The sequence below is a fragment of the Phragmites australis genome, chromosome 2, assembly GCF_958298935.1.
Source record: "Phragmites australis chromosome 2, lpPhrAust1.1, whole genome shotgun sequence".
In the NCBI taxonomy this organism is placed as follows: domain Eukaryota; kingdom Viridiplantae; phylum Streptophyta; class Magnoliopsida; order Poales; family Poaceae; genus Phragmites; species Phragmites australis.
Genome location: NC_084922.1, coordinates 47,863,619 through 47,890,634, shown reverse-complemented (window position 1 = coordinate 47,890,634; position 27,016 = coordinate 47,863,619). Strand labels below are relative to the sequence as shown.

General features: G+C 42.6%; 3 protein-coding genes across 3 annotated transcripts; 2 read left to right on the top strand and 1 right to left on the bottom strand.

The window, feature by feature from the left end:
• Window positions 1–6,550: 6,550 nt before the first annotated feature.
• On the top strand, window positions 6,551–9,773 carry LOC133909397 (probable carboxylesterase 16). Its single transcript, XM_062351817.1, has 2 exons — window positions 6,551–7,534; window positions 8,902–9,773. The coding sequence occupies exons 1-2, from the start codon at window positions 6,885–6,887 to the stop codon at window positions 9,440–9,442; spliced, it is 1,191 nt and encodes a 396-aa protein (XP_062207801.1). The 5' UTR covers window positions 6,551–6,884; the 3' UTR covers window positions 9,443–9,773.
• A 640-nt stretch (window positions 9,774–10,413) lies between these two features.
• LOC133909396 (probable thimet oligopeptidase) lies at window positions 10,414–17,332 on the bottom strand. Its single transcript, XM_062351816.1, has 20 exons — window positions 17,105–17,332; window positions 16,681–16,802; window positions 16,250–16,413; window positions 15,773–15,863; window positions 15,076–15,255; window positions 14,814–14,891; window positions 14,466–14,546; window positions 14,186–14,278; window positions 13,891–13,971; window positions 13,631–13,793; window positions 13,411–13,531; window positions 12,985–13,057; window positions 12,597–12,704; window positions 12,224–12,321; window positions 12,080–12,125; window positions 11,606–11,702; window positions 11,156–11,229; window positions 10,978–11,082; window positions 10,812–10,892; window positions 10,414–10,720 (listed from the first exon to the last, which is right to left on the bottom strand). Exons 1-20 carry the CDS (start codon window positions 17,226–17,228, stop codon window positions 10,610–10,612), a joined length of 2,091 nt encoding a protein of 696 aa, XP_062207800.1. The 5' UTR covers window positions 17,229–17,332; the 3' UTR covers window positions 10,414–10,609.
• Window positions 17,333–21,558: 4,226 nt separating this feature from the next.
• LOC133909395 (protein PLASTID TRANSCRIPTIONALLY ACTIVE 10) lies at window positions 21,559–25,669 on the top strand. Its single transcript, XM_062351815.1, has 12 exons — window positions 21,559–22,338; window positions 22,565–22,624; window positions 22,716–22,745; window positions 22,839–22,912; window positions 23,377–23,458; window positions 23,751–23,824; window positions 23,979–24,045; window positions 24,140–24,232; window positions 24,365–24,541; window positions 24,655–24,705; window positions 24,788–24,939; window positions 25,005–25,669. The coding sequence occupies exons 1-12, from the start codon at window positions 21,622–21,624 to the stop codon at window positions 25,396–25,398; spliced, it is 1,971 nt and encodes a 656-aa protein (XP_062207799.1). The 5' UTR covers window positions 21,559–21,621; the 3' UTR covers window positions 25,399–25,669.
• The last annotated feature ends 1,347 nt before the right edge of the window (window positions 25,670–27,016 follow it).

The window sequence follows — 27,016 nt, the reverse complement described above, 5'->3', positions numbered from 1 at the left end:
TTAAAGAAGGCCAAGTAGTGACATTGATGTTCAACACATCTTGACCTATACTAGTCCTTTCATCACTAGCATGTGGTAATTTTATTTTCAAAAATCGTTCCATCATATTCATACTGCCAGTCCAATTAGTGAAATTGAATTATAAAGCACTAAACTAAAATTACTAGATAGGTTAATTAATCTAAGTAATCATAGGAGATTAAGAAAATTAATCGAGTGGCCCTCTCGACAGGTAGGTGAGAACAAAATTTGTATGCAATAATGCAAATCGGATGGGAAATTAGGGAATTTGGTGGTTTAGGGCAAAAGAAACCTCACCTGATTGGCTGATCCCTCATTGCTGCTGCTGTCGAGATGCCTGCTGGCCATCGCGCGTGCTACACTGCTGCTTGAATGCATAGTCTCGTACTCTGGGATGGTGGAAGGCAAAGAGGAAAGCAAGCACCATTACTGCATTAATTTTGTTGGGTTTCATGTAACAAAATTGTTACCTGCTGGTTGCTACCTACGGGTTGAGCAACATAGCAAATAATGAGCCACTATGGCTTGGTATTGGTATCAAAAGACAAGTCTCACTGGTGTCACACATAGTAAAATAGAAGGAGTACTTGGGCCAGATCAAAAGTCATTGGTATCATGCGACACCGGATTGGATCCTCTCCACCCCCCTTGGAAAATACCCCTCCCCCCTTACCTCTCTATCCGCGAGGGCACGAGCCTCCTTGCATGACACACTTTGCCATTTTGGCCAAAATATGTTTAAATCGACTTTTCAGGTGGGCGCTTTGCCCTCTGTTGCTTCGTCGATTTTTTTATACTAGCTTAAATTAATGCAAAGGAAGTGTCTTGATCTCATCTGAATCAAAGTTTGAAGTGCATTCTAGAAGAGTTGTCATTCTAATCTATCGTTAAAATAAAGTAATATGCTCACAGTTCCCACACATGTGACCTATATATTCTTAAAGCAACGTCAATGAGCAATGACTGCGCGCCATAGTACTATTGAGGAATAAGTTTTTGACATTTTCTGTGTGAACTTACTCGTAGGGTGAATCTCTGATTTTGACTGGCCTAAGTAGAGGAGTCGTTTTTCACCCTGATGCCTATTTTGAGATAAATCTAAAGATAAAGGAAGACAAAGAGATCAAGGACAAACAATTTAGCAAAACAGATTGATGTGGACGTTACAAAATTTGACTCTATGGTTGAAAGAAAAACTGTAGCTAGCTGGCTCAGTGAGGTGGATCTGACATTTTTAGGTAGACGAAAAGCTCGAAGCTCACGAACTACCTTGACTCGGCTTGGTATATTTTATAACGAGCCGAGCTAACGTATTAGCTCGTTAAGTTAACAAGCCAGCTCGAGCCGGCTTATGAGCATGACGAGCCAAGGCTCCACAATATCAGTTGTCCCACTTGAGCAGTGCACGATCTATCTTCCCACCGACTTCTTCTCAATTCCAACCTATGTTTCTAGTCTCCTAGGTTACAAATCATGCGCACACCCAAGGTCCTATGCCCTAGCCGCAATAAGCCATCAATGACCTTGATGCTAGGGGTGGAAAATGGATAGTAGGCATCCGAATTATCCAATATTAGTATTCATCAAAACACGAATATAGATATCCATATTAATTTATAAAACGGATACTAAAATGGATATAAAAACGAATTTGGATTCAAATGTAGATATCCGAATTGCTTTGAATTCAGATGTGGAAATAGATAATGTCTGTATCCGCCAACCAGTGAACCAAATTTTGCTAAAATTTTAGAAATTTCAGAGGTGAACAAAATTTATATATTTCATCCCAATCAAATTAGAACAAATTCCAGTCAAATTTGACCCAAAAAATAAATTTATGACATGAATTTTGAAAAAAAAATTCTAAAATTTCGGTAATTACAAATGTGAACGAATTTTTTGTGCACCAAAGTAACAAATTCTTGTTGTTAAAAGTGTAGGATATTTGCATGCAACCCTATCTAGTAGATATCTGAATGCGGATTCAGATTCGAACAATCCTATTTGTATTCGTATTCGAGGATATTTGGATTTGTATTTATATTAAAATATGGATAGCAATGTGGAAAGTGGATTGTTCGATCTGTTTCCACCCCTACTTGATGCGATGTCGCCCGACGACTCACTAGACTCACCCGCGCCAACAAGGCTCGCCGCCTCGGCTACAAGGCCAAGCATGTCGATCTCCCTGAAAGGATAGACAAGTCTTGTTGATGTGTATGTAGTTTCTTGTGTCGAAAGAGTAATTTATCCAGACAAGCAGCTAATAATTTAAGTGAGGTTTGAAGCTCCGGATCTAGACGACGCTAACAACCCTAAAAAATGGACATGGCCTGTTTTTATGATAACATATAAATTGTAAAGAAAAGGTGAATTTCTGATACGTCTTCTTTTGTAAAGAAAGACGAGTTCCCAGACCGATAATTTCTCTTGGCATACAGAATTAACTGAGTGGTGTTGAGCAGTTTTAAGTCACATTTGGATATGAGTTTTTCCTCTAGTCGTACTGAAAATTATGCAACAAGCTTGTCAGAACTCCTAAAATTTCTTCAAATTCAATGAGACTCATAACTTCTCTATCAATAATATAGTAGAAATAAATTGATGATTTGTCACTTAAATGATTGATCCCGCTGCAGTGGTGATCAAAATGCCAATGTCCCCATCGCAGCTGCAAGTTAACTCCACTGATTAAAGGTGGAAACAACGAAGAGATTGATTGTGGTCTTTACAAGGTGCGACTCAAAGTTACTTGGTCGACCTTGTTAGAGCGATGAAGATGTGTTGCCCCCCCCCCACCCCCCCCACTACTTTTAGGTATGTTTTTTCCCAAAAAACTTTATCAGTTCACATTTTTAGATATATACTTGTCTTGTCACTATGTCAGAATATGCATGGCCTTGCTTATTCATTCTCTGCAGCGACGACTGAAGCCTATGTGGTCTTTCATTGGATACCATTCAGTGAGAGTGCCGCGCCCGGTACCTAGGGAGGTGATCCATATTCGTACAGGTCCATTGGAAACCATTTGACGAGTTTTGGAACATCTATGTTGCTGGAGCTCTGTCTGGCAACAGTGCTCCAGTTCGTTGGAGCATGTGTGGAGTGAAGATACTCGACTGAAGCTCAAGGGTTATCCAATCAGGTCGTTGGTTGGTCATGGCTAAGCGGTCCCCATCATGTTTGATGGTGGCGAGCGGCTGTGGACAGCTTTGAAAGGGCCATAACCGGTCGCTGGAGGCTAGGATGGCTTTGGATGTTTTGAGTGCTGTTTTAGGTGTGCCTTGTTGTTCACTTATCTATTTGCAGAGGACGTCTGGGTTTATGGAGTCTTTGAGATCCTCTCAATATATGGTGCATGACTACAAGTGATGATTTTTATCCATATGTGGCCAGTGGAAATAGCGGCAAACAAGCAATTCTTTAGTTTGGAAAGTATGGTGGTTTTGAGCCGTATATTCGGGTTTAAGATTCGATGTTGCTTTCTGCACACTGAGTTTCATGTCTTTTCTCCTTTATTTTTTTTCCTTTTCCTATGTACAAATTTTTCAGGGTTCCAAAAAATCATTTCTGTGAATTGTGGTCAGTATCACCGGTCCATGTTCACCAATGCCTTTCCCGTGGATAACCTTTCATCATTGATTCAACTCGAAAGCATCGTTGGAGGGTCCTTCCGCTGTGTAGGCTGACTGCACATTTTTCAGCTGCTCCTCTGCATTTATAGCCATGGCTTCATCAGTAATCTCAGGCGCTAATTCCTGAATCTTCAGGTTGTATCCCATCGGTATGCCGTATGATCGCCTGTTTTTTTAGACAAATTATCGCCTTTTTTAGACAAATGATCGCCTTTTTTAGACAAATGATCTCCTGCTGTATAGCATCCGTAGCAGCAGACAAGCTTCCTCACTTCCTGAGGAGCTTCCTTTTTGCTGGGCTAATCCGTGCCATTCAAGAGCTGAAAGGCCCGAGCAACCCAATCCCAGCCCAGTAAGTTGCGGGGAACGGGACGCGTTTGCGCGACTAGCCCACCACGTTTGATTCGTGAGTTCGGGCCAGAAACCGAAGCAGCAAGGCCATGGGTCGGCAGGCATGTCCAGCCCAGCCCAGTCCGGCCGAGCGCTTCTGGAACTTGGAAAGGAACACAGCGGCTCAATTTCGCCGTCCCCGGGTGGAAAAATCCGCACGAAACTGCGGTCAACCTCGGACTCGTTGGTCGCGTGTTTGACGCGGCTGCCACTCGCCTCCTCCCTCCCCATGCCGCTGAAACGTTCCACTTCGTCCGCTAACGAACAGAGAATACCCGGCGTGCCGAGTCACGTGTTACGTGCCGAGTCACGATCAGTAGCCCAAACACACGGTTTTTGTTTTGGCTAGGAGTAGAGTTAAGTTACGGAGTGCAGGTGTATATGCACCTCTTCCTATCTAAAAATATTATTAAAATTAATTTTAATAAACAGTAAATTACTATAACTTTGATAAAGACAAAGAATCATACATCTCTCCGACGCTGGCTTCGCCCCTGTGTTGGTGACGCCTGGAGCGGTGCAGCTTTGGCTCCTGCTTTGCAGGAGAACCCGCTGGAGAAAGCATTTGAGCTGGACGGCGCGAAGGATTCAGCATGGAACGTGTGATTCGCGAGGTTGGGAATAGGAACCGGAGACGACGCGCCAACTGCTTGCACATGGCACCAACGTTTTTGCCAAGTCAGCGACCGCGTTGCTAAACTGCAAAGCTAATTTCCTGTTCTAGAAACGTATAGGCGGAAAAATTGGACACACCATCACTCAACGGAGCTTTCAACCTTTCCGCCAAGATATTTGGAACCTCTCAGTACAGGCTCTCTTTTTTTCCACTTCAATTTGCAGGATTAGAATTTTAAAGTTAAGATTTTGAAAAAATAAAATCGATTGCACCCTTCTAACTTTCAAATATAAATGCACCATCACTTTAAACTGCAAATTCCAGATATTGTCTCCCGAATTTGAACGCTCTACATATTGTCGACATGTTTAATCAATAGGCTAGCTAGCTTTGAGTTAAGATGGCAGCGCAACACGCCATCAAGGATTTTCCTCTTCGAATGAGCCTTCCCTAGTGCTATCCACGTATGAGATTTTTCGTCCTCTTGTGCATTTAATCTATCTATTGGGCAAGAGTAAGGGTGGTGCAATGTTGACGATGGAATTGTTTGATCAAATTACGGGGTGCAGAGGCAAATAAGATCGAGTAAAATCATAAATTAGATGATATACGCGATCGTATTTGTTAACATAGATAATATATCATCGTATTTACAATTTTAGTATCCATATTCTGTAAATCATAAATTAGATGATATACGCGATCGTATTTGTTAACATAGATAATATATCATCGTATTTACAATTTTAGTATCCATATTCTGTATCTTATTTACCAAAAACTAACTTCGGTATACCGTACGTCAGAAAATACGAGCCTAACCATATTCGGTGCCTCATATACTGAAAATCAAGTGTATTTAGTACACGAGGTGCTGAATATGGGCTATAGTGCCGTATTCGACACCTTGTATGTTGAATATGGTTTATGCTGGCTGCGGTAACTTTGATGCTATCATTTTATGTTGGGAACCTTATGTGTCGATACAGACAATTTTTGGCATATTCGGCATCATGTGCCGAATACACCTGATTTTCGATATATGAGGTGGTCTAATACATCTGATTTTTTTGCATATGAGGTGCGGAATATTGGCTACAGTGCCATATTCTGCACCTCATGTACCGAATATGATCGGGTCCACGTTTTTTTCGACGTACGATATAACAAAAATCAGTTTTCGTTAAATAAGTTGCCGAATATAAATGCTAAAATTATAAATATAATGATATATTATCTATTTTAATAAATACGATCGTGTATATTATCTATGTTAGATTTTAGCCGATAAGATTCCGTTGATAACCAGAAGGGAAAGAGAGGGATAATGTCTGACATCCCTTGAACAATAATAATCTTTGAGGATCTCTTTAAGCATATCTGAAATTCCGATCACAAGGAAATGGATGGCCTTACTAATTTACCTGATCAAACTAGACGCTCTCGCAAGGCCTCAAATCCATCTATCCATCCATCCAGAGCAGTGAAAAACAGGGAGCAGAGCGGGGATTGAATTGAGGCGAGCACCCGACGGCACCGTCACGTTGTGAGGGACGCGGCCGACGCCTCCATCCAAATCCAAAACCAAAAGGCACGAGAGGAGAGATCCCTTCCCCGTCTTTTCTGTTTGGTTCTCTCCCTAAGCTAAAATTTAGCTATATTAAAATTAAAATTGTATTAAAATTTGGCCATGCATAATGCTATTTAGTTTGAGATCAAACTAAAATTTTAGCCAATTAAAAATCATATTACTATTTTAAATGTTAAAATCTTACCGATCAAATTTTTCTAGACGGGACTAAATATTGAGCTTAAACCAAATGAGAACCAAATTTCCTAAATACTCCTATAACCAAATTTTTACTTGCTAGAGAAAACCAAACAGCCTTCCTTCCCCCTCTTCTTCCTCACCCACCACCACTCCTTCCGCTAGATTGTTCGTTAGTTCCTTGCTTGCCTCGTCAGCCTCTTTCCTTCGTCGCCCCGTACCACCCCCACGCTGCCCTGCCGCCATCGTCATCCGGGCGGCCACCCCACCAATCGCCATTTCGCCCTTGCTTTTTTCCCTCCCAACCACTCCCCCTCCCGCGTCACCCGACTCAATCCAATCCTTTCCCCTCCGATCCTATCCATAGGCGGCGCCGGGCTCGTCGCAGATCCGAGCAGGTGCGCCGGGAGGATCCGGCCGTGTGATGCGCGGATCCGGGTGAGGGCGAGCCATGCCGAGCGTCGGCGTGAAGATCTACAGCGTCTTCTTCAAGCTCTTTCTCCGCCACCGCCTCCAGTCGCTGGCCAACGCCCCTCTGGACCCTGACGTGGCGGCGTTCGGGGTCTCCTGCCGCCCCGACGAGGCCACCGCGCCGGCCAACCCGGCCTTCTCCGCGGCCGACGGGGTTGCGTCAAAGGACCTCCACATCGACCCCAACTCCTCGCTCTCCGTCCGCATCTTCCTCCCCACGCCGCCGCCGCCGCACGCGCTCCTCGCCCACCCGCGCCGCGCCAGCGACCCCGCCCCCGGCGCGCCGTACCGCGGGTACCTCCCGCGCGGCGCAGTGTCGGCGCGGCGGAGGCTGCCCATCGTCGTGCAGTTCCACGGCGGTGGGTTCGTGACTAGCAGCAGCAGTACCGTGGCCAACGATGCCTTCTGCAGGAGGTTGGCCAAGCTCTGCGACGCGATCGTCGTGGCGGTGGGCTACAGGCTTGCGCCAGAGAGCCGGTACCCCGCCGCGTTTGATGACGGGGTCAGGGTACTCAAGTGGATCGCCAAACAGGCGAATCTCGCCATGATGAGCAAGGTCGGGGGAGGGATGGACACGTTTGGTGCGTCCACTGTTGAGCCGTGGATTGCTGCCCATGGTGATCCGGCAAGGTAAAGTTACTAATCTCATTTGATCCTCCTGTTTATAGCTGCATTACTTGGTGCTAAACTGTCCTACTAGATAGGGTAAGGGTAGGGAACATGAATGGCAATGACAAGTGACGATGAGTGGGAGAGTCCAATAATTTTTAATTGTATTGCTGCAATGTTAAGTCCTTAGTGTCATCCATTCTCGTTTACCACCAACAACAACAACAACAAAAGCCTTCGTCCCAAGCAAGTTGGGGCAGGCTAGATATGAAACCCACATGATCCAACTAAAAGATGATGAGAAAGCAATAATGATAATAAAGATACTAGTAATAGTAAAATAATAAAAGTAATAACGGTACAAGGAGCATTCTCTTTTACCAGTTCAACAAAATGCTGGAACAGAATCTATTTAATCCATTATTGGTTCACATGGAAAAATATCATCAAGCCTGTAAATTTTGCTGCATGAGTTGGCATTTCTGAGGAGCATCAAGTTTAAAGTAGGGACTATGTTCATTGAGAAATGTCGCGTCTAACGGCTGACAGTTAAGCTGGGTCAAGTGTTATATGTAGTTAGGTTATATCGCACCATCTGCATGCACTCTAGCTGTATGTGTGTCTAAGCCTGATGGAGTGCAAAAGCTCAGATTAAAATGGAGTTTCTCTCAACAGAAAGGAGACAGTTTCAAACTTTGCAAACATCAGCTCACCATGGCTTTTTTCCTCATAGCATTGACATATGTATGATTTTAATGCCATTTTAAGATCCACTCAGCATTTGTGAAGACCATTTCTTATAAAGCTGTATCGTTGGGATCTTTTTGGTGAAGTTATATTCATTTCGAAGCTAAATTTTGAGTAGATAGCTGCTAACAACAGCACCATAATCTAAGCAACTCTAAACTACTCAAATTTTGCATTTAATGTAACCAGTTCTGAAAAAAAAAATTCCTGCTTTCTGTTATTTAACCTATCATGGGACTGAAGTCCACTGAATTATTGGAGTGAAAAGGCCATGTATTGCTCATGCTGACTCTTGTGTGGTAGCTCTGTTTGCATAATACCGTATTTAAGGGAGCTTCACTAAAGTCAAGCATATCCCCTAAATTCTGCTTTCTCTGGATACCTGAGTTAGTATTCAGTTTTCTCATTTCCACTTTGTGACCGTCATCTCGTAAATAGCTGTACATTTTAGTGTACCATCTTCGTCTCAACCATCTAAACCTACCTGAGAGTAGACCCCTCATCAGATTCAATGCACACTTCAGTTCACCTTAATGTCATGCTAGTTACTTTATCTAGTTGTCTGTTGTACTTTTGTGCTAACTGTTGTATATTGGTATTACTGGAGTTTGAACGGATCATGTATCTTTTACTTGGAGCAGATGTGTTCTGCTTGGTGTAAGCTGTGGTGCCAATATTGCTGATTATGTCACTCAGAAGGCGGTCGAAGATGGGAAGCTATTTGCCCCAGTTAAGGTTGTTGCGCAAGTTCTGATGTATCCCTTCTTCATAGGGAGTGTCCCAACACACTCGGAAATCAGGCTTGCAAACTCATACTTCTATGACAAGTCGACATGTATACTTGCTTGGAGGCTATTTTTATCAGATAAAGAGTTCAGCCTGGACCATCCTGCTGCCAACCCTCTGGCACCTGGCAGAGGAGGCCCTCCACTGAAATGCATGCCTCCGACCTTGACAGTGATTGCTGAACATGACTGGATGAGGGATCGGGCGATTGCTTACTCTGAGGAACTCCGCAAGGTAAATGTTGACTCACCGGTTCTCGATTACAAGGATACAGTTCATGAGTTTGCAACCCTGGATATGTTACTAAATACGCCACAAGCCCAGGCCTGTGCCGAGGACATTGCCATATGGATGAAGAAATACATATCCCTCCGAGGGCATGAGTTCTCGTATTAGTTGTAGAAAAGATCAGCATTGTGAAATAGAAGACTCTTTACGGGAAAACATCAATGTGTTCCTTTTCAACTTGTTATGAAAGGGATTTCGAATTACAGTCGAGTAACCAGTTAGCTTAATGCGAGTACCGAGTCCTTCGGTGATTTCTGTGAACGGATGTAGCGTGCAAAATTGTAGACTGTACTCAGAACGATGCTCTTCCCCTTGTAGAGCTCAATTCTTTCATTCCTTTTGTACCCTTTGTGTATTATGGAATTACTGGTGCTGAAGTTACCATTTTTTGAGAAAGGAAATATCATTCTACGGGGTCCAGCTGCAAAGTATTGATATACGATGAATGTGGATTCCAGTCATTCATATTTTTCGTGTAGCAGATATCAACGCCCAACCTTTCGCTCGGTCTTGCACTTGAATTTTCCACCAGATTTGTGTATTGCATATATCAGTGTGCATGTAATCCTGATATTATTCAAATTTCTTCTTATGCAAGTTCCAGAAATGTTTGATCGAAAGTATGCTTTGTGTACATACTACGTAGGGATGTAAGTTTTGGATTCTTTTTGTCATTGAGTTGATCTAAAACTCATTTAATTAAACTAAAGATTCACCTTCACCTAATTAACTTTAAAAAAATAAACTTAGTAGTGATCCGGAATTAACCATTAGATACCCACTTGCACCTCTAATATCACGTATTTCCATCCAGTTATCAACTTTGATTTCGTAAAGCTTAAAAGCAAAACCTGTTAAAGACATGCTTCGTGCTTACACCAACAGACTTTAAGCTCAAGTTTCTCATATAAGTAAATTATTTCTAACTTCTAGTTGAATCCTCATTCATGTGATCTGAGATGTAATTCTCTCTCTCTCTCTCTCTCTCTCTCTCTCTCTCTCTCTCTCTCTCTCTCTCTCTCTCTCTCTCTTCCAGTTCAATGAAGACTAATTAAAAGATAAAAGTATTACTCTAGTCATGAGATGAAAGCCTGAATGAACGCTAAGATTAGGAAAGGACGGTTCTGGGAAAATTCAAGCCACAGCAAGTGTATTCCAGCTGAGGTAAAAGGGTTGAACAAATGATAGTCAGAAATAGAACTTAACCTTGATCAGACTTGTCACGCAAAAGAAAAAACTCAACACTCAAAACCTAGGGAATGGTTACAAGATCTTTCAGAGAGTGCTCCTTGCCCTGCTCTGAATAAAAGGCTGTAGTGATGGTTCTCTTCCGAGGTAGTCGGTTATGATCTCCAGGGGATCTTTTGAGCCTCCTGGAGCCAACACCTGCAGCCATGCAAGCGTTTTATAACAATTCATATCAATATGCAATGAAATAAGTACAGAACGACTAAGAGGACATTACATGAGTCACTACCTTATTTCTGAACTGCAATCCTGCATGTTGATTGAGCAAGTCGTCTTTAAATTTTGATACAAAAAGGTCAGCAGCAAACACCTGCATAGTTCAGATAGATGTGCTTTTCTAAGATTTCCAAATATATGATACAAGTAATATGCCTTTGGGTTTGTATCGCTCAAACCTCGCTCCATATGTAACTGTAGCACGCAGCATCATATCCAATAACAATACGAGGAAAGCATGAAGCTGGACTGGTCCCTTCCAATAAAGGTATACCCAGCATTACCTGGAAAAGGAGCATTCGCCTTAAGCGGTCATCATAAGAACTATATACATTGAATCAATAATTTAGAATGTACCTTCGGATGAAGATCCTTGATTAAGTCATCAATGTCCACATTCTCACTCGAATGTATTATCTGATCAACAAGGCCTGGTAAAATTCAAAACAATATATAAGCTAAGCTGTCCATAATTGGCAACAAGTACCAGTTAGGATGGTTTTGCTGGATAAATTAACAACATAGCAGCAGGAACTTATTACTATAGGTGGAAAACAGGGAAAGTAATATGTGTTACAAGTATCTACTAGCAGAATGGCGAGTGGGTGTATAGATTGTACATTCTGTTTACTGAAGTAGTGAAGTGAAATATTGAAGTGATGAGGACATGAAAAGCTAAACAAATCCAGGTGGCAGGTCAGTTAAAATGTATTAACACTTCTACCTCACTATTTTGTATGAGTAAGACAATATTTGAGAAATAATCTTTACACTCCATATAATTTGGTAGATAGCGAAATGACTCACACAAAAGGATCTCTTGTTTCAGTTTCAGCCCAGCAAATAAATCACGCCTTCTTTTCAGTGATTGACAAGCTTCACTAGTTATAGACTTTGTAATGTCCTGTGATGACAGAAACAGGGAAAACTTTTTAGTGCCAATTTGAACAAGTTTCACCAGATTGACACGAGCTTATCAAAGTATTGAATAGTTCTCGCAATGCAGCATTAACATGTTTTTGGTGTGTCAGTAAGTTCACTTTATACCAAAAGAAAAGGATAGATTAGTCCGGATCATGTAATGCTTTCTTAGATTAGTCCAAGGATTATACACCCATGCAAGGACAGAAATATTTTTTATCCGTGAAATTGCTTCCATCTTCTAAAATTACGAGATATTATTAACCAGTTTTCTTGCATCTTTTATTTTTTGTTCCTGAAAATATACATGGTATGATAATAATGCCATTACATAAACATCATATGCTAAATTTGCACCACCTGATGGAAGCCAGACATCATTTTCAGAGAAATGCTCTCATAGCACCTGGGATGACAAGGTTGCATTACATATCAGAAATGGCAGCTTCCAATGGATTAAACACAAGCATTGGCATGTTACTGAAAAAAGAGAGCTATGTCTACCAGTTCTCAAGTAGCAGGCTTGGAATTTCAGCAAAATCACCCTCCAGTCGAAGACCTGAAAATCTTGAAAAGGTGGCTCTGTTGGATATGTGATGGACCTGCATGATATTGGAATCAGTGCATCTTTTTATTAGTGCCAGCAGATGTCAAAGATATTTAAAATTTGTCAGATTCCAACTTCTCCTCCGAGGAACAAAAAGGAGTCCCTTCACTGTGATGAATCCTAATGAAATTTTCCAAGTGGCGCGTTTCTGTTAAAAACTTTTGTTTTAAGGAAGAAAATTTTGGTAAAAGCATAATGGGCAACTAATGGGGCAAAGTTTTATAAGATTTTTAAAAGAGAATACATGAGACAAAGTAGATATCAATATACCACATGGCTAAATTCATGGAATAGCCTGACAACTTCAGGGAACCGCAGCAATGCTGAATTCCCATCAAACTCTTTTGGACATTGAGATAACAGCACAGCAGCCGGAACCTGTCACCAAAGATGAAATATTTACAGCATGAAACAATAATTAGCCACTCAAGTATGCTACAGAAGTACTTCCCACAAATTATAGGTTTTGTGTGTTTGCAGGAGAACAATTACGTTTGAGCTTTTAACAATTAGATTATGCTAGACTGCTAGGTCTTCTGTTAAATTTGCTTTAGTAAAGGGTTACAAGAGAAACTAATAATTATAATCTTTTAAATATGGTTATCCTAACAAGAAAGTTGTACTCTGATTGCACTGTACATGAGATTGTCTGAGTTACCTTACGTGTACCATTAGAAGATAGGCATCCATTCTGAAGTGTCACAACAGAAGTGTGGGCATATTTTCCTTCCCTGTGAAGCAAAAGAGGCAAGTAGCTGATTAAAATTACCCAGTTTGGTGTCTTATGCATGTGCATCTGCATTGGTGTTTTTGTTCTTACATGGGTTTTGCAACTACATTTATTGAGGCTATTTTCCCCTTGGAAATGTAGGTTTGAGGCCTAGGAGAATTGGATTCCCTTAATATACATTTCGGCAGTTATGACTAACAGGGCAATAAGCAAGCAGCTAGAGCAACTTGCACTGCATTTCTTGTATGAAAAACAATGAATTCACTTTCAGCATTTGTATTCAATCAAACATTTATGTATATCATGAGACCATGGAAATCATTAACGCTTTGTTAGCATGCATTCAGAACAAACCTGGCCAAGATATCGAGAAAAAAATAACCCAAAAGATCACTTGAACTTGCATCCCAAACAGAAAACACACGAACTGTATCATGCCAAACCTCAGCATCCTTAATTTCATCAAATCTCAGTGCTGCATGAAAAGAAAAGAACTTAGAGCAAAATATATCCACGTGCGTACCTTATGAGAAGTAGGGGTTGATAGTGTATTAGTTAATGGCTAACATTTTACCAAATAAATCCTGAAACATCTTCAACATTCCAGATACGACCAGGCTAACAGGGAAGTATTGTTTAATTTCACCAATGTCAAGATCAACCTTGAATTCTTCAGCTCTTTTGATGTAGTACAACAGATCTTCCATGCTGAATTGAGCATTTCCTTCCTCCTTCATCTGAAATTTGAAAATTGATAGCAACAATTTGATGTATAATGAAAAGGGTTTGATCGATGAACAAAATAAGCAGAGCAAAAAGGAGCTTTCTTCAAACCTTAAGGTCTTTGAGTATGCTGAGCTCTCTATTAGCCACGTCACTTAACTGTTCTGACATCTCTTCCAAAAACTCTAAGACCTGCAAGAGAAGGCACTTAGAACACCTGTTGTTTTCCTAGTGTCATGTGAAAGTGAACATGAGAGGTGTAGCTAAACAGCATCTTGTTGGTGAGCTGACTAGATCAGGTTTAAGAAATTATACCAAGTCGATATTGAACACTGCATCTCACCAGGCAGAGTTAGCTAAAAAAAAGAAAGAATCAAGCATATTTCCCTGGCAGAAAAGCACAAACCTTCCTTGATGTCCTTGCCATTCTTAGTTCTATAGCAAAATCGGAGTAGTTGGGATACCCCAGCAATCTAGCAAGCCTGTGCCTTAGCTGAGCCTGAATTATATATAGAAATGAAACTACAACTGGTCAGTTCCAGGGTTCCAGCCTACAATGAAACTATGCATGAAAAATAACCAAATGTAACACGCATTTGGGTGATGCTATGAAATAAGGTGAAATCAGAGATCAAAAGACGTCATTTACTATGAAGTTACAGACGCAGCAGGACACTTCGTATTACCAAATTTTCTAGGATGCCTAGGTTCTCCCTCCCACCTTTCTGTCCATAAGCAACAGCAATCTGCTTCCTGGTAGAGCCAACCTTGAAAAAGATGCAACTAGTTAACACCTAGTAAAAATAGGTAACTCCAGTGCAAAAACTCAATTGCAAGTGGCCCGCAGCATACTTCCTTGCACAAAAAAGAAAAGGGTAAAAAAAAAGAGTGCCCTACAGTATACAGTATTACTTGCTAGATGTAACCCTTTAAGTCACACCAGTGGTCAGTACTCATAAAACAGCCAATTTTGACTATAAACCATAAATATTAAATGTGCAGATGTGTGATAAAGCACAAGAAAGGGAACTGACCTTGCAGTGCTCGAGAATTGGAGTAACATGGTAACTGGTTAACAGAACCTTCAGCTTTCCATCTACCTTTTCCAGATCCTGAGTTGAAAAGTTTTGAGTAAAAGAGGATTAAAAAACAATAAAATCATCATTTTAATTTATTCAAACTTCAGTTCAAGCATCAAGTAAGCAAATATTATTTGAATAATCTAAAGTTTGCTTATTGTACTTCTTGAAGATATGCTTGATTCAAGCTTGATATACTCTCTAATCCTCAGCTCACCTTTAGGAACTCAAGGGGCATTCCAGCTAGCTCATCCTCGCTTAAAAGAAGGAATTTGGTGAAGTCATTCATATTTTGGATATACTTCATGTTTAATTCATCAATTCGAGATTTCAGTTTCTTCATTTCTTTTCTCTTGCTTTGAGTTAGTTTTACTCCGTTACGTTCAAACTCTTTAACCTGTTCACCACAATTAGACAAATTAGCAAGACAACACATATTAGTCAAAGCAATTTGGAAAACCATTTTCTTGCAAGTTGCAAATAGTACAGTAGCACATCACATATCCTTCAGTAAATTTACAATTCACTAGCTCTATGATTTGCTTTCAGCTATGATACATCTCTTTTATTTAAAAAAGACACATATTAATCATTTATGCTAACAAACAATTGCATAAAATTAAAATTCAAGAAGAATGGGTAGTGTAGACGCAAAGACATGTCAGCACAAGAGAAGGTGCAGCAAATAGGCATGTTCTAACAAGAGCAGTCACTAGCCAGATTATACCTATAGGATCTATGTCCATAAGAAATATCAAAATAAATATGGATACAACAATGGTAGCAAAAACATATGCAGCGTTAAGGCGATGACACCAGTTCACCACATGTATAAACATTCAGTTGTCAGTCAGAACATAGGATTATGTATGACACATAAGACTAATTTCACATGTAGCGAAAGAATTATATACCAAGCACTGGAGAAATCTTGTTGCTTCAGGACCTATCCTTTCGCCTTTCACTGCAAAAGCTTTTATGACACGATAAACATCCTCACGCTGCCTGGTCACCTTGCAGGAAATAATACGACTCTTATACTACACATTCAACAAATCATTGTATTGGCTCAGAGAGGAGAATAGTAGGGAACCTCACACTCTATTAGAATTGCTATTCTTAATATATGATACATTAATTCATAAACTTTACAAAACAGCACAATGGACGGGTCACTGAAATTATGTCACAGATGCTGCCTCACTAAACTGAGTAAGTAATACAAGTAACACAGATATCAAGTTACAAGCGATGTGCATGATTTTGTACTATATAGTACCACTTCACATTATTTGACATTACATAGTTACATATTGTCAGTTAGGGGATATACATTACTACCTGCAGTTACATCCAAGTGAATGAATAGGAAATAAGTAACAACATTGCACCTGCAGAGCAGAAAGTGAGAATCCAATCGCTTCTCTGCTTCAGCACTGGCCTTGCGAACATCCTCAGATGGTGATACCATCCTTGGAAGAACACAAGCTTGAACCAGAGGAAATTGCAGAACATCTAATTCTGCCAATGGTGCGATGACATTTGCGAAGCTGACCTGCAAAAATAAAATATGTAACTGTTAGAAGTTTCTTCAGATTCGAGAGCTGTATGTACTCTATGCACATTGTATTTTTTTAAGAAGCAGCATGGCAAACATATGTACACTTCCCTAACACTGTATGGTTGTCTGAATATTCGAACTATAGAAGATCATAGATCAAATCACAAGTACAAAGTCATACATAGGCTTCCATATAAAAGCTACATTCTATAGAACAGTGTGATGAGAAAAATGCAATGGCATAAAGATTAGCAAACATACTTTATCTAGGGGAACTGCAGCCACTGAATCATATGTTTCCTTCGACTTAGCGATGATACGATCAGCTAATCTTTTAATCTCAGCTGCTGACAGATTGACTTGTGCGGTAAACCCTGGAAGCTCTGCAACCATTCAGAGCATTAACCACTCAAAAAACACCACCGATAAACTTTCAAAACTCCATACCTGATAGCTAAATTTCGCTTAATTTGTAACATTTCGAACAATAGATGCATGTTTCTACACTTCACGCGGCAATTTCAGCTATCAAAGGGCAAAGCAATCGGGCTGTTATCGCAAAAACCCACCAGCATATGCTACATTGGTGTGAGATTGAACAAAAACAGCCAAGTTTTGTGCAATTATAAAGCATCGGACGGGCTTTGTGTTCGGAAGAGAAGGTCGAGGGTTTTGCTGCGCTTACCTCGGCGCTTCCTCCGGCGGTGGGCGGCGACGGCGGAGAAGGCAAGGTTGAGGCCGACGGCAACGAGCGCCACAGCGCCGGCGAAGGCGATGGCCCGTCGTTCCCGCCTCCGCGGCGGCGTCATCGCGGAGCCTCCAGAGGCTTCTAGAAGGTTCTGGAGAAGGGGTGGGCAACGAAGGCCGAAGGGGAGAGAGGGGAGGGGGGTTTTCTGTGGCGGAGTGGGCACTGCGGCGATATACGCAAACGGTAGCAGCGGCTGAGCCAGCTGACGGGGGTCACGAGGATACGCGAGATCTGGCCGTTAATTTTCTCGTAGACGGCTCGATTTGGAGCGAAATTTTGTACGCGTATATCTAACGTCTTTGGGTGCGAACAAAGTCAACGTCATATTCCCTTTTCTACAAGAAACTGATTAAAAACTCCCAAAAATGGATCGCGTTGTAAGTAGGCTGCTTCACACCGAGCCTCTTATTCATGCGGATTTAAGTTATTTTCTACTAAGTTTCTACGAAATACCCCCTCCATATTTTTTTTAAATAACGTTTCACACAAGTTTGATAAAATTAAGGAAAGCGTGAATTGACTCTTTTGCCCTCTATTCCTAAGAAGATTTCGCCCCGTGTGACTCGCGCCTCCATCCCGCCGCCACCCTATACTCCCACTGTGGTGACTCGCTATTGCATGACTCGTGTCTCCATTCACAAACTCTCTTAGCTTCCATCTACATTCACGTGCGCCACGCGTTGTCATACGAGGATTCCTACGACGGCCATGTAGCAGGTCGACGGTGGCTGCAGCGAGGCAGTCGTGGATCAAGACGGGGCATGACAGGGTGGCACGCTGGTACGGCGATGGACGTGATGTAGCTCCTCGGGCACATGATGCTGGAGGTCTAGGAGCACAAGCGCATCGCGGTCAACGATGATGAGGAGGACGCCCTTGCCCTCGGTAGTCATCCCTAATTTATTTGTCTCCCTATGTCTCCCTATGTCTATCAAGTTGTGCTGAACAAGTTTTACGGCAGTCTTGATCTTGTGCTGAACAATTATGGATGAGGTTCTTGATATGAAAGATCATTGCATGTGAATTGTGGTTTGTTAGCCATGTAAGGCACTCCTTCCCTTTGCTTCAATGTATGTAGAACACTACCAAGAATTATTGAATGAATCTAACTTAAGTCTGACATTCTGTAATGTTGAGTTGTCACTACTTGATTCTGCAATCTACTGCCACTAGAATTACTAGGGAAGGTAGCGGCGTTATTATGAATTCTTGAGTCTAATGCACCTATAGTTTCAGCATGACAGAGTTACTAGGGAGGTCATTTTGGTTTGTGTCCTCGCTTGGAGTCTTGCAGTTAGTGTCTCTTATACGTGAAATTTGTGCTTCTCCTCTACTATCATCTATTGTTCAGAGTATTCAAATGTAGGATAAATTAAGGATTTTCATATATTCTTTCTTTGCACATGGTTTCCATTGAATTCCTCCATGATTTGAAACATCTTTTCTGGAGTACTTCTATTTTCACTGAATCCACGTTGAATCCACATGTGTTAATTATATATGGTGGTTGTTTGTGTGTGATTGTAGGAGTAGCTCTATCATTTGCATCCATCACCTATAGGTTGTAGCATATTCTGTTCAATGCCTTTTAAATTTGAAATATCCTTAGTTTTTTTTTTTTGCATAATCTCTAGTGGTAGCATACCTGCATATCCTCGTAGATTATTTTGCTCAATTCATTTGTCAGATGCTAATTACTGTGAACTTTTGATAATTCATTTGAATTTTCTGATACATATAGCAATACATTTTTAGCTCATAGTTCAATTGACCTCCTGCAGGGTTGCGCATGGAGGGCCAAATGTTCAAGAAGCAAGAGGGCAACGGAGCAAGAAGAGGAAGTCCCCTTGTGCAAGCATACCAATTTTAAGTTCCCCACTGAGCAAGTTGTTGCTGTCATTAAGGATACTGTAACATTTCGCCAAGTGCATATTAAAAACATGGGCAACAAGTGTTCAAGTCATTTTATTGTGTTTATGTATGTTTCTCCTGGGCTTAGTCACTAGCAAAATGGAAGAAGCACAGGAATTCAAGAGTACAAAAGTTTTCCATTTTCTTCCCATTTCATTTAAACAAGATTGTACATGGATCACAAAGACTATACATAGTTCAGCATTTCAGTAACAATGTTCATACTCCAACATGTATTCAATATTCTCATCTCTGTAGATATTTACTCTTCAGTTTGTTCACTACAGATCCAAAACTCATGTGCTTCAAAGACAGAAGTGAGAGGTGATGCGCAATGTGGTTTATCTTACTTCTATAGGTATATATGTATTCTCATTTCCTTGTGCAGGCATACATGTTTTCGTAGCAGAGCCATATCAAGGTTTGTCATAGACATGCAAGCAATATGTTCACAACAATGTCACCCACTTGTGACTTGAAGAAGCTCTCACCTCGGATCATGAACATTGACGGATCAAGAATGGACTAGCAACCTTCTGACAGCTGAGAGCATGACCCCAACTGATTTCTTCTTTTGTTGGTGTGGGCTAACACCGACAATCGGCATTGGCTGGACCTCATCGCTCGAAATCGGACAGGGACACGAAGCCGATGGCGGTCGCAGAGCTGGACGCGATCACGCATGGGCTGAATGCTGACGAGCTACCGGGGTTCATGGTCGCGGTCTTCGACGAGCACCCGCTGACTGGACGCCACCGCGTCATCCCCGCCATCGGTGCTACTCCACAAGCAGGACCAATGCGCGCACCTGGCTGCCGCTCTCGCAGCCGTGGTGGCCGTCGAGGCCTCAACAACCTCGCCACGTACCTCCATGTGCTCCTCCCGCGCCTCCTCAAGCTCCTTCGTAGCTCCAGGTTTTAGGCCAAGCCCACACTCATCTCCCTCATCGGCGCTGCCTCGGTTGCATCCGGCGGGAGAGTCGCCTCCACCATAGAAAAATCAATTTCAAGAGTATATGGAGCACTGGATCTCCCCAAATTGATACCTGGAAAAACTGCAGGCTTGGAGTCAGCACTGGATCTCCTCAAATCGCAAGGTCCGGGAGTGGTTCTTGGCACATAATTGATGAAGACGGCACAAATGAGGGTGCGACAGGAAAGGCCCTGCCCGAGGAAAGCTGTCGCCATCGGGGGAGAGCACCACCGCCCGAGGAGAGCTTTCGCCGTCTGGGGAGAGCGCCGTCGTTGAGGGGGGGGGGGGGGGAGTGTTGGGTCTTGAGCAGGAGCACTACAAATGGGCAAAGATGGAAGATGATGTTTCCTCACAATTACGGCGCCATATATTAAAACTCATTCTCCTCATAACATTTTTCCGCTGAATTTGTTCCATTACTCATGTGCATCGCTAGTGTTAAGGGTTTAAGAAATTCTAGAGTAATTTCTAAATCCTAACACATTCAACACTCACTATGAATTACAAGCTCTTGGTACTCGACACCAGCTCATCAAAACAAAGGAAATAGAGAACTCTTGAGCACTTTGTTTGCGCGAAAAAAGTAGTTGTTGTAATCACTCACCACCTGGTTCAAAATCAAGCACCTGTACCTATATAACATTGTTTTTTAAGATAAGGAATGGGTTGCATAGAACATGTCTTTGAAGCTAGAAAAGTATTATGCAAACATTGTTGCCGATATTTTTGCTTTCCTTAGGTGGTTTGGTCCTAATCTAGGGTTTGTTGGGAGCGGAGGGTCGATTGAAGGGAGAAGATAAGGAACGGGCTAAGTCCAAGAGTGAGCCCGAATCAAGCTATTTGGCTGCACCTAGCCAATTATGCTCTCCCAATGTTCAAGGGTAAAAGGGTCTATTTGCCCATCCTCTCATCTCATATCTGAGAAAAGACTATTTTAATGGAGACGGTGTTCCACAATAAAGAACCACAATTCTATAATGGTACCCGACCTAATACAAAAAGTTTGGTGTGAAATGACTAATACCACGAAAGTTGAGTGTCTCATAACAAAATTTGCCAACCGGAAATAAGTAAGAATTCAGATGTGTAGAAAACCTTACAAATGGACCTATAACCTGTTACATCACTGCATTCTATGAATCCAAAATTGTCTCGATAAACTACATTGTAACTTGTTGTCTATACCGATAGAGAAAATATCACAGCTAAAAAACATGAATCTCAAAGCAAATAGGAAAACGAAAAAGTCAAATAATATCTAATTAAAACAAACATGCATCGTCATAATCCAACTTGTAACAATCTAGTCCCCGTATTATAACAATTCAACAATCCAAGTTTGTACAATTCAACCTTTTATCATTCCAAATCTACAAGCTAGTTTTCACGATCTACAACTGAAACTAAAATATCATAATATTACAAAATCTGGTTCACTGATTTTTGAGGAAAATTTTCATATGTAAGTCACCGACATGCTGACCATCTTCACAAGACCTTATCCTCCCCGCCCTCGGCTCCCTTAAACCGCGCCACAACACGGCCACCGTTTCGTCCTCCCAAAACCCAAGATGGCGACCACCCCGGCGGCCGCCGCCTTCCTCCACCATCACATCCCCCCTCCAAGCCTCCGCCCCAGGCTCCTCCTCAGGCCTCGCCTCCGCCGCCTCGCCGCATCCGTCAACCCCTCGCCCCCCGACGAGACCCCCGCCGCCGACCCACCAGTCCTCCCCTCGATCATCATCAAGAACACCGAGCCCGAGGAGGTCGCTCGCCGCCGCAGCTGGGTCGAGCATGGCTGGGCGCCGTGGGAGGAGGTCATGACCCCCGAGGTGGCCTTCGCGCGCCACAGCCTAAACGAGGGCGAGGAGGTGCCGCTCCAGTCGCCCGAGTCCCTCGAGGCCTTCCGCATGCTCACGCCGGCCTACCGGAAGAAGGTGGAAGCTGAGCCAGGGTACATCGAGCGCCTCTTCGCCACGCGCGACACGCCGGAGCCCCTCGAGACGACCTGGGCCGGCCGGCTCCCGCTGCGGCTCGTGCCGCCGCGGGACTGGCCGCCGCCCGGCTGGGAGGTGGACAGGGGCGAGCTGGAGTTCATAAGGGAGGCGCACAGGGAGGCGTCGGAGAGGCTGGACATGGAGGCGGCGGTCGCGGCCGGGGTGACGAACGTGGAGAAGCTGGAGGACGCGCCGGAGGATCTGGCGCTGGAGAGGTACAAAATGTTCTTGAAGCAGTACAAGGAATGGGTGGAGGCAAACCGGGATAGGTTGGAGCAGGAGTCCTACCAGGTATAATAATGTAATTTCATCGATAATTTGACAGTATTTAATGCTTAGTTCTAATTAGGAGTAGCTTTTTAGGATCACCATGCGAACCTTGAAGCTAGTTTTGGTTATCATTTGTGTACGTACTTGGATTAGAATTACTTTGAGATTGTCTTATCATCTCATCGAGTATTTGTAGTGTTCCTCTGCGACCGTGTAATGTAATACTTGGGCTGTTTCTATTGTGCAGTTTGATCAGGATTACTACCCTGGCAGACGAAAAAGAGGCAAGGACTACAGAGAAGATATGGTATGTCCATTAGCTCTTGAATGTTTGGTGCATACATTTTCTCAATTCGTTTAGTTATGTTACTGATGTATCAATGTTTGCTCTCATGCAGCATGAACTTCCATTCTACTACCCTGGACAGGTTCTGTTGGGTCATTTCTAGTGCACTTTTTCTCTTCAGCAAATTCTGACTCATTCTAACCATTTTATGAATGGCTGGATGCACCTCATGCAGATCTGTTATGGGCAAGTGACGACCGTTCACCTCTATCAGGGAGCCTTTATTGACATCGGCTGTGTCCATGATGGGTATGTACTTTGAATTCTGCTGCATAATGATGAACTTGGTGTACTTCATTTATTGAAAGGTAGACTGCGAAGAATTCTCCAACACTCCCTCCTTTTTGTAGCCTAATGCAAGATTTTATGCTGTTGGTGTAGCATGAGATTTGCCTGCCCATGCATGTGTTCTGAAATTTTGGTGTCATGTTTCCTTGTTACTGTCCCTTTTTCGTTGTGACCTGTGAGCTACATGGAATAGTCACACTTCGTATCATTAAGCACGCCTGAAAGCTGCACAGAACATCTCCACATAACCTTAGATCCAATCAGCACTCTCCACTGTTCAGTGATGAACAACCCTTTCATGTTTGTTAACTTTGGTTTTGTGGATAGTCTTCTGTTTCTAAGCCTATATTTTTAATTTAACCTAATTGCTAATTGTGTCCTCTGATCTTTACCTTGTTGACATTTACAACTCGCTATGTCTTTAGGTGGGTGCCGATAAAAGGAAATGACTGGTACTGGATCCGACATCACATCAAGCCCGGCATGAAAGTCTATGTGGAGATTCTTGTAAGTGATCTTGAGAATTCACATTTATAGTGATGTTTAAGGATATCTGGTTGCAATATTATAGAGTAAAGGAAAATTCTAGTTATTCTTGTTGCGAAAAAGAATCTTATTTATGCCTTTTCATTGACCGAAGTGCACCTTTGTCCATTTTTTCCATAAAAAAGGTAAGTTTTGTCTTTATTGTCTGATCCTCCATTCCTCTTCCATCGTTTTCTTAGAGCAATCTGTGCACTTGGAAGTCTATGCAACTTAAGTAGACCAGTCTTAGTAATATTTATCAATTGCTGTGCAGGCCAAACGAGACCCCTACCGCTTCCGATTCCCACTTGAAATGCGATTCGTATATCCTAACATTGATCACCTTATGTGAGTACCACTACGATCCCAATTCTTTCAGTTCTTTCTGAATGCTGATTCAGTCCTGGTATTATGAACGTTTTAATGGCCATTGTCTTATCCCATGCTTCAGTTGGTTCCTACTTGACTAATGGTTATCATCCTGTTTTCATTCTGACTGCAGATTTAATAGATTTGACTTTCCACCAATATTTCATCGTAAGGAGGATACTAACCCAGAGCAGTTGTGGGTGCGAATTAACTTCTACTTTCTTGATTCTGTTTTTCTGTTATTTTGTTAATATTTATATTGCGTGTGCATCTAACCTTTTTATGAACTGACAGCGTGAAGGTGGAAGGCCACCCATTCCTAGGAAAAAACCTGTGAAGGACATGGAAAAGGAACCTTTGGTATCTGACCATCCTTTTGTCGAAACGGTATTTCCCCAGAATCACGACCACATGCCTTTTGCTTCATATCCAGTGTTCTGCATCCTGTTGTAGCCTTCACGGTTTGTTGTCTTCCATTCCCATCAAATAAGTTTAGCAGGAAAGCTTCTTTTTTTGCAGCTGTGGGAATGGCATAATGCAGAACAAATGATTTTAGACTACGAGGAGCAAAATCCAGATAAATTCAAGGATACGACATACGAGTCCACGGTTAATTCATCCTCATTCGATGAAGAAAACAGAGTTGAATATACTGAAGGATATTTCAAAGAAACATTGCTGAAAAAGAAAGTTGTGGTATGTAATCATGTGTAGCTCCTGATAACCATATTTGGACATCGCAGGATTGTTATTTTAATTTGAAGCACAATGATCACCTGATGACTTCCTGTTGTGAACCCTTTTGTTAGAATATAAATATTAAAGAGCTTGATCTGGATGCTGCTCGTGCTGAGCGCCAGGTACCTCTTTCTCCATAACCTGACCAGATTTCTGTAATCGTTCACCATGCATTGTTTTAATACTGAACTTTTATCGATGCAGCTGATCAAGAAACTGAAAAAGGAAGCAGAGGACAGAGGTGAGGAGTACAAAGTTGGGAAGCTCCAGCGAAACAAAGAAATGGATGAGTATGATCTAATGCAATGGCGTCGTTCATTTGAAGAAAGGGAAGCCCTTATCAGAGACATCTGCTGGTAATCTATTATATGTACATGTTTTATCACACCTTGTGCATAGGTGTTAACTCTTAAATTTGCAGTCGGAAAGCGCTTGGTCTTCCCATCGAGGAACCTGGGCGCTATGACGTAGACGAGACAGAGGTCTACGGGAAAGATTACTATGACCCAACAAAGCCAATGTACCGCTATGATTACTGGGGAGAGCCCAAGAACACCGAGAAAACCAAGCTGGAGAGGGACGTGGAGGTTCACAACCAACAGTTTGTCGGAGATGCAAAACAATGGTGCGAGATGTCATATGATGACTATGTCCGCAAGAAGCTGCGATTGGAAGCTGCTGAAGCACGGGCAAGGCAGAAAGAGGCATCGGAGCCACAAGAGGAGGACGAGGAGTACGACGACGGGATGGACCTTGATTTGAAGAAGATGACCAATCCCCGTGCCCCGCATAACCGGTTTTACATCACAAAATGAAAGGTTAGGCATACCGCGGTTTAGATGTAGTTGTTTGTTGTGCAAGAGATGTGAATATTTGATAGTTTTTATGCCTGGAAATAGTACGAGGATAGGCTGCAGGATTTGCTTGGCTCAGCTCTGGCTGCAGCTCTAGCACGATATAGAAACTGGAGATCATGCTTGTTTGCCTGGTCGCCTGTTCAGAGTTGTAATTTGGCATTTCTGTCAATGAAGTTTTTCTGATGATTGGCCATTTCCACTGGTAGAAATTCAAAAAGATTTCAGTCAACATGTGTTAGTGAAAACAAACCAATTTGACCCATTTTGGAATGTTCCAACTTAAACTCTCGTTCAGCACTGAAATATGTAGTAACAATCTGATGGTTGGTTGTATTGGATCTATAGACGACTGGTGAATAATGAAAAGCATAAACTAAGTCCATGGTTGACTAGATCAAACACCAGGCGAGCTAGTGACGTTTACACGTCGTGATTAGGATATTAATTCGGGTGCTTTATGCGTGAAGGTTTGTGTAAGTCGTAGTAACGTTGCGTGGCTGCAAATTTTTGTGCAAGATTGACCGCTGGTACCACGTCCCTTTCTTTCCTCCCATTTGCAACCTGCTGTGTCAATCAGCATGTTAGATTGGCAGTTCCGCTGCTCGTCGGTTGTTTATCCGTTCTGTGCGGTGCATGATTCACCGCTTTTGCGTTACGCATGGTACATCTGCATCCCTGCCATGTCCAGCATTAGGGTAGCAATTGGATCCGGGGGTTTGGATACCCATGAGGTCTGGACTTGACAGTTTTAGGTTTGGGTTACAATTTTCGTCCATAGATTTGGTGGATCGGGTATCTGAATTGGGTCAGATCAGACTCAGGTTTTGTATTTTACTCACAGGTGACTGTGGGCATCCGATAGATGTGTATGCATGCAACCCAACATATTTCATTGCATTGTAGCCCAGCCTAGCCCAATCGGACACCAACACCATCTAGATAGAAGCTTTGGCCACTCTCGTTGTCTAGCCGCTGCTCTAGTTGTTCGTCCTTCCCATCGCCCCCACACCCCGCTACTCTCGTTGCCCGGTCGGTGCGTCGCGCCACCCAGCCGCTCCCGTGCATCGCCCAGTCGCTCTGGCATCATGTCGCCCTGCTGCTCCTGCGTCGCCTCGCCGCAGCTCCCGTCACTCGGTCGCCCTGGCACTCCCATCGTCCCTGTGGCTTTCAAAACTGAGCCGCCCTTGTCTCCTATATCCGCAAGATAGAGATTGAATCACCTTCGTCTCTAACAAGAATTGCGTCGAATTGATGCGAAATCACATCCTCATCCTATTCCAAATCTAATCCCCATTCTATCTCCAACCAAATCCTCTCGAATCCTAACCTATTTGAGCATAATCTCCTCATCTCAATCCTGGTTGCCGGTCTATGCATGCCCAGTTGCTTGAACCCGACAGGCGCCTAGTGGGTTTAGGTTCAAGTTTAAGTTTTCGTCCGCTCAGTACTTCGAGTACAGGTCGGGTTAGAGCTATCGAGTTTTGGGTCAGGTATGGTTTTGCTCCACCCAGACCCGACCCGACCCGACCCATTGCCATTGCTATCCAGCATGTAAAGTGTGTATTTGTGGCTTATG

Excerpts from the sequence above, each read along its gene's own strand:
- LOC133909395 (XM_062351815.1), top strand. The coding sequence starts at position 21,622 with ATGGCGACCACCCCGGCGGCCGCCGCCTTCCTCCACCATCACATCCCC. Across the intron at positions 22,339-22,564 it reads TGGAGCAGGAGTCCTACCAG|TTTGATCAGGATTACTACCC; the intron begins GTATAATAATGT and ends TCTATTGTGCAG. Across the intron at positions 24,542-24,654 it reads TGCTGAAAAAGAAAGTTGTG|AATATAAATATTAAAGAGCT; the intron begins GTATGTAATCAT and ends CCCTTTTGTTAG.
- LOC133909397 (XM_062351817.1), top strand. The coding sequence starts at position 6,885 with ATGCCGAGCGTCGGCGTGAAGATCTACAGCGTCTTCTTCAAGCTCTTT. Across the intron at positions 7,535-8,901 it reads GCCCATGGTGATCCGGCAAG|ATGTGTTCTGCTTGGTGTAA; the intron begins GTAAAGTTACTA and ends TACTTGGAGCAG.
- LOC133909396 (XM_062351816.1), bottom strand. The coding sequence starts at position 17,228 with ATGACGCCGCCGCGGAGGCGGGAACGACGGGCCATCGCCTTCGCCGGC. Across the intron at positions 13,794-13,890 it reads GCATACTCAAAGACCTTAAG|ATGAAGGAGGAAGGAAATGC; the intron begins GTTTGAAGAAAG and ends TTCAAATTTCAG. Across the intron at positions 12,705-12,984 it reads CTTCTAATGGTACACGTAAG|GTTCCGGCTGCTGTGCTGTT; the intron begins GTAACTCAGACA and ends CTTTGGTGACAG.